Here is a 13,331-nt window from a genome sequence, read left to right as displayed (position 1 = left end):
ATTTCACAGTTAGAACAAATAAAGAAGAGAAAACCGCAGAGGAAATCTTCAGAGAATCGAAACACATAAAGGACTCGTGAATGAAACTAGTGAGTGGCTCAAGGGCTCATCAGAATCTTGCTCAGTTGTGGCAGCTCTTCTTGCTGGTGTTTCAATTCCTTTGCCACATCCACCACTGTCCCTGGTGGTGTCAACACTGACACAGCTGAACCTGCATTCGAGTCATTTGCAATGTGTTCATTAATTGGCCTATGCTTCTCAGTCACTGCCCTCATAATGTTCCTCTCTATACTCACTTCTCAGAAAGAAGTCAGTGATTTTAGAACTAGTTTGCCACTTAAATTGCTTTTGGGCTTAACTTCTCTTTTCATATCTATTACTGCATTGTTTGCCACTTTCTGCTCTGCTCATTTCTTTGTGATCGATGACAAATTCATGCAGATCTTAATCCTCATTTACGCAGTAACTTGCTTGCCTGTGACTTTCTATGCAGTAGCACAGTTTCCACTATATATTGATCTTGTGAGAGCCATTGCAACGAAAGTGCCAATGGCGATTGGTAAAAGGGGTTATTTATAGGGGATGCTTCTTTTTGTTCTATTATGAGTATAATGAATTTAAAATGTGTAGCTTGTGGCTTGTGGCTTGTTAAAGTAGCAATAGTAACGAATTTTGTGTGCCTATATTTGGAGCATTATAGGGTGTTGGATTTGTGCTTATTAAATCAAGTGAGTTTATATGATCATGAGGTATTTCAATTCTTAAAACTGATAGATTGTTTGTGCATGTTCATCTTTCACTGTTATTATCTTTTTAATCCCTAAACTATATTAGGTAGGATTTTTTATTGTTAGTCCTTAGAATTTTTTTTCTTGGTAACATTACTTAAACTTTTTTTCATTCTTATTTTTAGTATGTTAACCTTGAGGAAGGATCAAGTTACTTTAAAAAGTTATTTTTTATTTACATCATTTATTTTTATGAAATCTAATGATTAATATTAATGACTCATTATAATTAAATTTTAAAAAAAATCAGGAATCCAAACCATTCATAAAAATTAGGAACAAAAACAAGAAAATCTTAAGAAGATAGGATATTTTGTCTTTATTTGATTAACTTTATTTAATAAATTATAAAACTTATTTAAAATGTCATTTAATTAACATCATTTTATCACATTTACGTTGATCATGGTTGAACTATTAAATTTTAAATTAGTGTATTGACTGGTTCAATTACTTTTATATAGAGAGTTTAATTTCTATGATACCCCTAATAATATTAAGGGTTTTGATATTATTAGTCTTTTTACTAATCAAATTATATGTGATATTCTCATTAAATATTTTTTGTATTTTCAAATTAGTCCTTGATTATTATTTTTTAAAATTTTAAAATTATAACTTTTTAATTAGAAAATATGATTAAAGATAACTTTAGAAGTCCAAATCCTAAAATCTTTAGTTACTTTCAACACTTTTTATAAAAAATATTTTGGGGTTTAGGGTTTAAAAATTTCTTATTATTATTTCTTAAGCATGTTTTATAAAAAAAAAGTGTTAAAAGTAACTAAAAAATTAGGATTCAGACTTCTAAAATTATCTTTAATCATATTTTTTATTTAAAAAATTAAAATTTTTAAAAATAATAATTAAGGACTAATTAAAAAAAATAATGAAAAAAGGATATGTAATCTAATTGATTAAAATTAACAATATCAAAACCTCTCAAATTATTGAGGACACCATAGAAACTCTCAAAACTATATATGTAAATATATACACTTTCACATATTAATTAAAGTAAATTCTTAAAAAAGTACACAGATTTATTATTATTATTTGTATAATATTTTAACTTATAATGTAAAATAATTAATTATTGTAAAAAAATCAATTGATTTTTATATCTTCAACATCATCAATCCAAAGAATTGATCCTAGGTCATTGTACTAGTATCACTTTTTTGGGATTACGTCATTATTCTAGTCCCTAGCAAGACCAAGACCACGAATAACACATGAAACACGACGTATAAAGCATCAACGGGTTTATCTTTGGCTAAAGTTGAAAGGGGCAATAAAAAATGCAAGAAACATCAACTTTCACTCGCTTGCCCGCGAAGTAAGGATATATTCGAAAAGGATAATATGGTAAAATAAATGGTCGCATAGGATTGGGGATAATGGAAACTAGTATTTTTTTTTTTTTTTTTGGTGATTAGAAACTAGCTAGTATCTTTTAGTACTATATGTATTGAATATGATAATTGATAAATACCTTTTATATTATTAAAATTTATAATAAATAATTTAAATTATGATATATGGTTTCTTTTAATTATTTACAGTTTCGTATTAAAAAATATTGAAATTGAATTTAGAGAAAAAAATGTTTTAACTATTTAGTCTCAATTTTTCGTTACAGTCCATGCATTTAAAGGCTCTACGTTTTAGTTGGTGTATGAGCGGTTTTTATTTATTTTATGTTTTAGTGATTGCTATTAGCTTTCTACTAATGGTGTAAAATTGACACAAAATTGAAGGATAAGAACTAAAAAGTAAAAAAAAAAAAAAAATGCTCGTATGAAGAATGAACCATAAATTTTTTAGGCATAGATACTAAAACGGAAAATTAACGCAGGTATAGGAGCCAAATGATTTAATTAAACCTAAAAATAAAAGATGACATATTAAAAAGGTAGACAATTAAGAAGATCAACTACACACAAATATAAATATATATAAAAAAAATGTATTTGAGATGATTAGTGGTGTGTTTGATTTTTCATTCAAATGCTTCAAAGGGACGTTCATGAATAATCGTACTTCCATGTGGATTGAGTAGAACCTGCATGGAAAAAAAAAAAACTAAACAGACACTAATAGCTACAGAAATATCTTAAGTATTAGAAGCTAGCTAAAATAAAATATGTGATATATATATATATATATATATATATATATATATATATATATATATATATATATATATATATATATATACCAATTGTATATTGTATTTTGGGAGTGAATTGAAATATATAAAAAAAAATGAAAAGAGATGTGATGATAAAAAAGAAATAAAAATGAAAGTTTAACACATATGATCCTGACGTGAAATCATGTAAGCAGGCTTTTATAGCTTAATAACGACAAAACTTTTTAGGAAAAAAAAACAATATATACATATTTTTGGACATTCAATATGCCTCTAAACACCTAGTGAGATAAAGATAAAAGACAAAAATATAAGCATTATAAGTAATATGATATAACATAAAGCAAGAAATGGAGAAAAATAATGAGTATTAATCGTGTTTAAAAAAATAGGTGTGAAATTATCATTGCTCATTTTTACTTAAGTAAGGAAATTAACGTAATAGCCCTAATTTTTTCAGTAACTTGTATTTCCCTGTACTAATTAATATAGCTAAATAATGTCAAGATTCTGTGTTCATATCCACAACATTTATTTAATTTTAATTTCCGGACACAGATTCTGTAAAGTATATATTTATTTTTTAAAATTTCAATTAATTAAAACTATAATCTATTTTAATTAACTTTATAAATATATCTTAATTTACTTATACACTCTAAAAATAAACTAATTAAAAAAACCTTTAATTTTATATGTATGTTCTAAAATATATTAATAATTTCTTACACCAAATGATATAAATGATTGAGAGGTTTTTTTAAACCATGTTATTAATAGGAAGTATGATTAATATCGATCAAAAAATTTGGTTGACTAAATACTTTTATTCAAATTTCTATTCCTAACCACGTTATTTTTATCTCCAAGACTTAAGTTAAATTTTTAAATAAAAAGTATTGAAATTAATTTATTTAATATTCGACTTTTGTTTTTTTGAAGATTACTGTTCGACTTTGAGGATAAAAGGGTGTTTAAAAAAAAAAAAAAAAGCAAAGCAGGTTTATTATATCATTCTTTTTCTTTATCACTCTTTTATGTTCCTTCGAATTCACTGAAATGTATGAGCACGCATCTAATTTAGAGGTTTAGTATATAAAAGGGGTCATTCAATTGCATTGGCAACATATCAGCAAATTATCACTTCCCATATACACACTGATCAAATTTCTGTTTCAACCTTGCATCCAGTCATATGGAAACGATAGAAGAGCAACAATATGGTGACCAACTCACGAAAGAAGGTAATGAGAACAGAATCCTGATGTTTATTTCGTTAAATTTCAACTTTTAACTGACTATGAGTATGCTTGAATTTGAGGTAAAAATATTCTAAAAATATGTTTTTGAGTTAAAATTAGTTTCGGATCATGGTTAGTTATTATTTCAATAGTATGTTTGAAAAAAAAATTGTCTAAAAATTCAGTCGTGAAGAAACAAAGGACTTAACTTACTTTTGCAAATTCAGTATTGTAAACTTAACGTTTACAAATTTTAATCCAAACATTCGTTATATGTTACATAGTTATATATACTCATGTTTGAACATAATACATAGCTAATATATACTTTTTGGTGCTTCATAGCTAATTATATATATATATATATATATATATATATATATATATATATATATATATATATATACTAATTATATAATCTGTGATAGGTTCTACGTTGAATCTTTCTGAAAAATAATTTCCTCTATATTTAGCTCTGATGGTGATTCTCTTCTTTGAATGAGAGATGAATACTTACAAAGCATTCAGTTATGAGCCTAAATTAGTATCATTACTAAGGAAAAGACTATTTTTTAGGAACAAATGCATACTAGCTTCCTTGTGTGTGACCTCTAATTTATGGAAATTAATATTTCAAACACATTATTTTTTATTATTTAAATATGTGAGGGCGTGGGTCTTATTCCTTACATAGTGGGTCTCTTTCCAAATTGGTGAATTATATTTTCTATGGAGAATAATTTAGAGAAAAAATAGTTTGTTTTTCTGATGGAATTAAATAAATTAAATGATGTTATTTGTGTGAATTAATTTTTTTTTGTTTATATTCATGATTGGAGAGAGTATTGTATATGATTATGCTTTATTTTTCACTCTTTTTTTTCTTATTTTTTATATACATATTTTTAAAAAAAAACACCACAAATTAAATCAAATAAACAACTTTTTACTGTCCCAATTTTGTAGTCAATAAATATTTTCCGAAGCGTTTATTTCACCCCAAATTAAGTGTAGTACGTGTATTTGCATAAATCGTTTACCTTTTTATATTTTTTGCTTTAATCAAAATAATCGATTGTTTTGGTACCATTATGAATAATTCTACCGTCTTAAATCATCACCCTCCGTTTCAATATCTTTGTAGAGTCCCAAAGAGCAGTGGAATTAGAAACTGATGCAGAAGATGTAGAAATTATAGGAATTAGAAAAATAGATATTGAAGAAGAAAAGGAAATAGGGCCAATGAGTTCAGAGGACAAGTTTCGCGGGTTAACAGTGGAAGGAAAATGGGAAGAGGTTATCAAAATGTGTGAAGAAGACATCAAGTTATGCACGATAAAGATCAACAACAAAAGAGGCACTGCACTCCATGTGGCAGTGAATGAAGGCAATGAAGATGCTGTTAAGTGTCTTGTGGGAACAATGATAAAGCACAAAAGGGGGGAGAAGGCCTTAACATTGAAGAATGAGAGAGGGGACACACCTTTGCACCTTGCAGCTACAAGGGGACTCAAGAATATATGTGAATGCATCATAGGAAAAAATAAAGAAAGAAAGGGTTTGATTACCTTTCTTAATGATGAGGGAGAGACACCTTTTTTTCAGGTAAAATTATTAAGTAGTCCCGAATCATTAATTAAGCATTCCAATGTGTTTGGATTATTTGTATAGTAAAAAGTAATCAATTATTTTTCATAATGAAAGTAAGACAATAAATGTTTGCTTCTATTTTTTTTTATTGTATCCCCGTGATCGATTTTAATTTTTATAGCGTAAAATTGATTATTGTGTTATTTAGATGCGTAAACTATAGTATTCACTTTGCAGTCAGTTTCTGTGTGATATTCATGCAAGTTTTCTAATTTAACAAAAGAATTATTAATAATACTCTAAGTGTGATATGAAAATTAGGTGAGATCATCATAATCACACTTCACCTTATAATTTTTCTCTTTCAGGTTGCACTCTCATGGCAAAAAGAAGCTTTTTGGTACCTTTGTTCCCTCGTGCCTGCTGATGAAAACGTTAACTATTCTAAATTTCTTATTCGGAATAATGGGGATAGTATCCTTCACTGTGCCATTCGGAGAGAATTTTTTGGTAAGATTTTACTTGCATTAATTTGCATGCATATGCTTATCTCTCACTTTGTTCAATGATGGAAAGCAACATGCATAATGTTTTTAGCAAGTTCCTCATTGTCGGTTAAATATATTAGATGAGTTGTTTAACTTACTCCAAGTACAAAAGGATTAACCAGTTCTATAGAAAATGATTGATGCAATTCTTTGTTATTTGAGATGGTTGGTTCAATTTTCTTAATGTGTAACCCGAATATTACTTGGCATAAGTTAGACCCCTTATTATATTTTATGAAATCATGTTGCTACTCATTAGAGAAAAATGAGATTCATGTAATTTTGTGGGTATGAATAAGAGTTTAATTTTAATGCATTGTTATTTATCAATGTATATTTTAATACAATACATTGTTGATATATTTTTAAGATAATTATTATAAAAATTGATAAATTTATTATAAATTATGACTACATATATAATCAATTCATCATAATTGGATGATTATATAAAAAAAACATATTTATACTGTTAATATTTTTTTAATTAAATTCTTATGGGGAAAACATCAAATTACACAATAAGTACAAAGCATTACTCTTTCCGATCTCTCGATTATAAGCAAAAAAAATCACACTTATTAAAAAAATTAGTTAACTTTATTCAATTGTGTCATTTTTAATTAAAAATAAATATTTTTCTTAAATTATTTTTCATTAGAATTTGATATCAAAATAAAAAAAATATTTAAACCTTATTAAATGAATAATATTTTAAAAATAGTATCATTAAATAAGATATAAATAATTGATATTTATTTATATTTATTTATATTTGATAAAAAAATTAAGAAACTTTTATTGTTTATATTTGAGATAGAATGGGAGTATATCTCACTCTTAATTTGTTGACTCTCACAACTGCTGTAGTCACTGAAAAAGAAAGCAAGCCACTATTTTTGCTTCTTATATATCAATAAAAAAAATTAAAACTTTCAATATTGTTTATTGTCACATTTCTCGACTTTTTTTTTCTTCTCAAGTTTGTCTTTGTTTAATGTACACCATTTTTAGTTGCTGCATGCAATAACTATTTTTTGTGAGATGCAACAGATTTGGCACTTATAATAATGTATAAATACCCCAAACTTTACGACATTCAGAATAGAGAGGGATTCAGTCCTCTCAAACTTCTTGCCACTAGGCCCTCAGCCTTCAAAAGTGGAAGCAATCTGCTATGGTGGAAGAGAATCCTTTATCATTGTAAGTAGTCCACGAAATTCTTAGACACTACACATGGTTATCTGTGACTGAAACATTGGCATCTCTCTTACTACTTGTTTAAGCATATATTATTTCATCACTCATTCCATTTAAAAACTATTTAGGTTAGAAAATCAGTTATCTCTTGCATGTTTAATGTCTTAGCTTATATTAAAAATATAAACATAAAAATTTGATTATGACTTGGTTTGTATTAAAAAAATCACTTTTTTAACAGTTTCTTGAGTTTTTATAAAATATTTCATAATTAATCTCTTCACATATATCAATCAATCAAAATATTTGTTACTAACCCAAAAAAATCAAAACATTTGCAACATTAGAAAAATAAATTATTAATTTTGTTAAAACTTATCATTATTTCATGATATTTCTAAACAGAAAAAATTATTAATGGTGTAATTTAACTTTATGTATTTAAAAAAAAATTAAGAAAAAGTCATGAAACGACCCATTTATTTGACCGTTTGGTTTTTTGATCGGCCCCATTAATTTGACAGTAAACTAAAGTGAATTGAGTTTGGTTAATTTTTTGGAAAATTGCTTCCTGCCCCTTTCAAAGTACTTCACGCACCTCCTTTAACTTTAAATTTTCTATAAAATTCCAAAACTACATTAAGGCCCCCTTTTGTGAACCTCAGCCACATTTGTGAACCTTAATTGAAGCTGCCTTCCGTCTCTTGAGATAAACTTGTTTTCAATTAGGTTTATGAACTTCTATTTATTTTTTAACTAGCTAGGTCCAACAAGACTATTAAAAAATAAATACAGATTGAAGGATCCAATTGAGAATGACAAATTAAATAGTTTAGTGACTTAATTAAGTGTTGTTAATCTTTATACTAAACTTTTCACGTTCTAAACTCGGTATGCTGGCCTAATGGATTTATTTCTCCAACTCTATGCTAATAAATATGTAGTATCATAGGTAATAATAGGATTTGTAAAATGACGATGTGCATTAGTTGCTAAAAGGTTATAAATATCTCTGTCTCAATAGAAAGATAATGAATGTTGATTTGTTCTTGTTCGGATTGAAAAATGTATGATTTTCTTGATAAAATCCATAAATGACTTCTTTTTGGTAAGATATGGATATTATTATATCTAAATTCTGATACATGATATACACACGTCCGTACAGAGGTGACAATATATTATCCTACAAAAGTGAGAATATAACATGCAAAAGTTGATAATTTTTAATTAAGGCTCTAATTTTTTTTAGTTGAGTTCCTTAGGTTGATAATTTTAAATTAGATTACTTAACTATGACACATCATTTATATTACTTTCTTCCTGAAGGTGTATCTGTAGAAACTCTAGACGTCCAAGAAGCAGAGAAATTGTACATGAAAGCGGAAGTACAAGAATATCAGAACGAACAGTGCATGGTTATCAAAGAAGAAAAGGATGAACTGTGCCCGAACACCAAAGAAAAAATGGACGAATTACAACTCCCAGAGAACTACAACACATGTCATCACTTCTATCATCTGTTTAAAGATCTATGCAGGTTGACTAATACATTTTTTCGTTCACTGCAACTTCTTGGTAAAGAACTGGGAATTTTGTTTAAAGATCTATGCAGGTTGATTAGTACATGTGGTATGTGAATCACATCTCAATTATGCTATATCTTTTTAATATAGATTTTTGTCCTCATATGGCTCTTATTGCTCTTCATTTTTTCCCCTCAACATTATATATGTGCATGAGTATATATGACTTCTCATAATCCCATTTACACCTTTTATTCGATTGACTGATAAAGAAAGCTATTCGCTTATGCAGAAATAATTCAGCATTTTTAGACACATGTAGGATGGTGGTGATTATTTCTAGACTTCATTAAATTTAGATCAAAGACTTGGGTTTCAGCTAAATCTTATGGGGCTTTTTGACTTTTATTTGGACTGGTTTTTCAGCCTTATGAACTGTCTTTATATGTCAGAATTTTTATTTATTTAGTTAAGTTATAGTAACTCTTACACTTTTTTCTTATTCAACAAAAAACAATAAAGTGTTTTATAATATTACCTAGTCTGAAATCACTTCAAGTATAAAAAGTCAATAATTTTATTATGTATGAGAATTAATCCATAGTTGAATGATAGTGCAATCCAAATTTATAAATTTCTCAGAATTTTAAAGTGTCTGGGATATACTGTGTTGTTCCATATTCATAGGAACTAACTCTATAATTATTTATTTATTTTATAAATCATAGATTTTCATTTGATGGTTAAGCTTATATAATAAAAAACCTATTTGAAATATCATTGTTTCTTATCGATTAAAATAAACTAACTTTGATCTCACTAATTACAGCATCAGGACACAAGAGAGAGAAACAAGAAGATCCAGAGAAACATCAACAATGTCAAATATCAATGGCAGAAGATCTGGGCCATGAGCATGTTCCACCAAATTTGGTTTCATGTCTTCAGTCTGTGAAGCTTGCATACATATATACTCTTGGCCTTTCGGGAGTAGGTATGTACCTATTTCTTCACTCTAAGTTGATATATCTTGACCGATTCTACTACAAAAATAAACTATTTTTTAACGGAAAAATGTTAGTCATTAAAAAAAATATTAGACATTGCATATTACGAGTATATTAATTTATCATATATATTATTAGAAAATTTTGTTTCTACAACAAATTAATATTTCCTTTAGTCATTTTTATAAGCCTCAATCTAGAATTAATGTCTATATATTATATTAATTATTTTTTCACAAAAATATCCTTAATTATGAATCATTTTTCTGAGTGCAATAATTAAAAGTAAAATGCATTTGTTAAGCTCTTTTGTAGTTTAACTTTATCTTGTATAAAGAGCATTTTAAAAACTTACTTTCACTAGTCACATGCATAACTAATAAAATTTTAAAGTAATAAATATATTAACGACAAAAGACATTAAAAAAATTAAAACTGAAAAAATACTCTTTATATCCATAATTATTGTCATGTTAGGTTTTTTTACACAAATCAAGAAAAAAATTAATGAATGGATGAAAGAGAATAATTACTTTACAAAATTAACTTTATCATTATTAATTCATTTTAAGTTTTTTTTTGTATATTGTTAATAATATTAGAGATAAATGAAAAAAATGGTTAATATTACATTAAAAAGCCAAAATCACACTTGTTTTGGACTTTGGAGTAATTTTTTTACATGACAATTATTAACGACAAAAGGAATAGTTAAAAAAAGAATAAAAATGTGTCTCATTAATATTAGGGGTAATTTAAAAAAATCAAGATAAATTTAATGCTACTATGTTAATTAACTTTCTTAATCTTAATAAATTAATTAATTGAGCCTTATAAAAAAATCGAAAGGAGTATATATCATGGTACAACACATTGTTAGTGATGTATCATATTATTAGTGCAAGTACAGACTGTCTATAGTAACAATTTCAGTTTTGCTTAACAAAACTTATACTCGTATATATGTACAAGCCTAATAAATAACAACTTACCTTAGAATATAGTTTTTTCTTTTGCATTGTTTTCTAGCCTTAGTTACATGATTTAAACTTAGTTTTCCATATATATAGGGTGTGACAATGATGAGTATTGTTGTTCCATGCAATTTTACTTTTTTATGTTTGTTTAGGGGTTGAAAACATTAGGAAGATGAAACAAAAGCACAAATGGAGTGGTCAACTCTTGAGTGAATTTATGAAAAAACCTTATGAGTCATATACGGGAAGTGGAGGTCCACCACTATTAGACTCGAGTGTTCAAACAGATTTCATTTATGCTTACAATACAGGTACATATAATTATTTATAGTTAGTTTGGACAATCTTATTAAATACTTATTAAATACTTATACATATAATTATTTATAGTTAGTTTGGACAATCTTATTTGAAAATTTTATTCAAAAGACTGAAGTCCCAATATTTAGTGTTGAATAACAATATTTATAATTTACCTTAATAACATGTTGGAAAATCTCAAAATGCAACTTGCAGAAAATATTGACAAAGAGGAGATAATGGCTTTGAATATTGACAGAGAAGAGACAGCGATTTTGGTTGCGGCAAGAAATGGCATAATAGAAATGGTGAATGAGCTTATATCTAAAATACCAAGTGCCATACATGAAACTAACTCCAAGAAGAAAAATGTGTTACTTATAGCAGTGGAGAACAGACAAACCCTTATTGTTGAGGAATTAAAAAATCGATTTGGAGAGAAGAAAACAAAAGTAGTCTTGCACAACCTAATTCTAGGTGTAGACGATCAAGAGAACACTATGTTACACCTGGCAGCAGCACCAATCGATAAGGGTTGGATGATATCTGGTTCTGCCTTGCAAATGATGTGGCATATTAAATGGTTTCAGGTATATATGTTTTTTATATCAATAAAGTCCTAATCCAACTTAACCTTGTGCAATTCTAACCTTTACTAGTTTACTATTTAAGAAAAAATATCCACTAACAACACACTATTTGATTTTTTATTTTCAATACACAATTTATTATTAGGTAAAATCCATAAGAACTTTATCAAATGAGGCGAGTTTGTCTAATACTTATGTCTATTGTGCAGATTATAGACAAAATATGTTATTGTCATTTACTCATTTGTTTTCATTATCACATAGGCACACACTAGCCAGTAATTCATTAATTAATTTGATATGGTTTTCAATAACATAGACACTTGTTCACCCTTTTAATTCTACCATGGAGCAGTACATAAAGGAGCTAGTGCCAGAGCATTTCACAATTAGAACCAATAAAAAGGAGAAAACTGCAGGAGAAATCTTTAGAGAATCACATAAAGGACTCGTCAAAGAAGCTAGTGGGTGGCTCAAGGACACCTCAGAGTCTTGCTCAGTAGTGGCAGCTCTCCTTGCTGGTGTTTCCTTTGCCACATCTACCACTGTCCCTGGTGGTGTCAACACTGACACGGGTAAACCTGCATTAGAAGGCCAGGTTCCATTCGAGTCATTTGCAATGTGTTCATTAATTGGCCTATGCTTCTCCGTCACTGCCCTCATAATGTTCCTCTCTATACTCACTTCTCGGAAAGAAATCAGGGATTTTCGAACTAATTTGCCACTTAAATTGCTTATGGGCTTAAGTTCTCTTTTCATATCTATTGCTGCATTGTTTGCTACTTTCTGCTCTGCTCATTTCTTTGTGATCGATGACAAATTCAAGCAAGTCTTAATCCTCATTTATACAGTAACTTGCTTGCCTGTGACCTTCTATGCAGTAGCACAATTTCCACTATATATTGATCTTATGAGAGCCATTACAACAAAAGTGCCACTGGCAAGTGATAAAGGGGATGATTTATAGGGTGCTTTTTGTTCCACTTTGAGTATGATAAATTGAAAATGTTACTTATTCAAGTAACAATAATGAATTTTGTATACCTCTATTTGGAGCATTATGTAGTGTTGGATTGTGCTTATTAATTTAAGATAGTTTATATGATTATGTGTTATGTCAATTGTTACAGCTGATAGATTATTTGTGCATGTTCATCCTTCATTTTTATTTTTCTTTTGTTCTTCCAATTTAATCGATAACTAACCACCATAAAAATGTAAATGAATGTTTTAGTGAAAAATACTGACATATATGAGCACAACATTAATAGTGAGATATAAAGACTAGAACATGTATATTAGTTTAGAGTGATGATATATAGACACCTTTATATATCAAACACTTCATTAACACTAATTATTTATCTCTATCTTTTTCTTCCTATCATATCATGTCACCTATTATACCT

The 13,331-nt window shown here is 27.7% G+C and overlaps 1 protein-coding gene across 2 annotated transcripts; it reads left to right on the top strand.

The window, feature by feature from the left end:
• The first annotated feature begins 4,020 nt into the window (after positions 1-4,020).
• Positions 4,021-13,025, top strand: LOC100818904 (uncharacterized). 2 transcript variants are annotated; one of them, XM_006602079.3, is made up of 9 exons: positions 4,023-4,187; positions 5,329-5,789; positions 6,143-6,284; positions 7,376-7,525; positions 8,852-9,154; positions 9,878-10,042; positions 11,185-11,343; positions 11,549-11,922; positions 12,278-13,025. In XM_006602079.3, exons 1-9 carry the CDS (start codon positions 4,139-4,141, stop codon positions 12,887-12,889), a joined length of 2,415 nt encoding a protein of 804 aa, XP_006602142.1. In that variant the 5' UTR covers positions 4,023-4,138; the 3' UTR covers positions 12,890-13,025. The 2 variants fall into 2 exon arrangements, with proteins under 2 accessions (XP_006602143.1, XP_006602142.1); XM_006602080.3 differs by lacking the exon at positions 11,185-11,343 and having other exon boundaries at positions 4,021-4,187.
• The last annotated feature ends 306 nt before the right edge of the window (positions 13,026-13,331 follow it).

Source organism: Glycine max, chromosome 18 (genome assembly GCF_000004515.6).
Source record: "Glycine max cultivar Williams 82 chromosome 18, Glycine_max_v4.0, whole genome shotgun sequence".
NCBI lineage: Eukaryota > Viridiplantae > Streptophyta > Magnoliopsida > Fabales > Fabaceae > Glycine > Glycine max.
This window is presented reverse-complemented; position numbering and strand designations above follow the sequence as displayed.

Coding starts and splice junctions, on each gene's coding strand:
- LOC100818904 (XM_006602079.3), top strand. CDS start 4,139: ATGGAAACGATAGAAGAGCAACAATATGGTGACCAACTCACGAAAGAA. Junction 5,790..6,142: donor GAGAGACACCTTTTTTTCAG/GTAAAATTATTA, acceptor TTTCTCTTTCAG/GTTGCACTCTCATGGCAAAA. Junction 11,344..11,548: donor CATTTATGCTTACAATACAG/GTACATATAATT, acceptor TGCAACTTGCAG/AAAATATTGACAAAGAGGAG.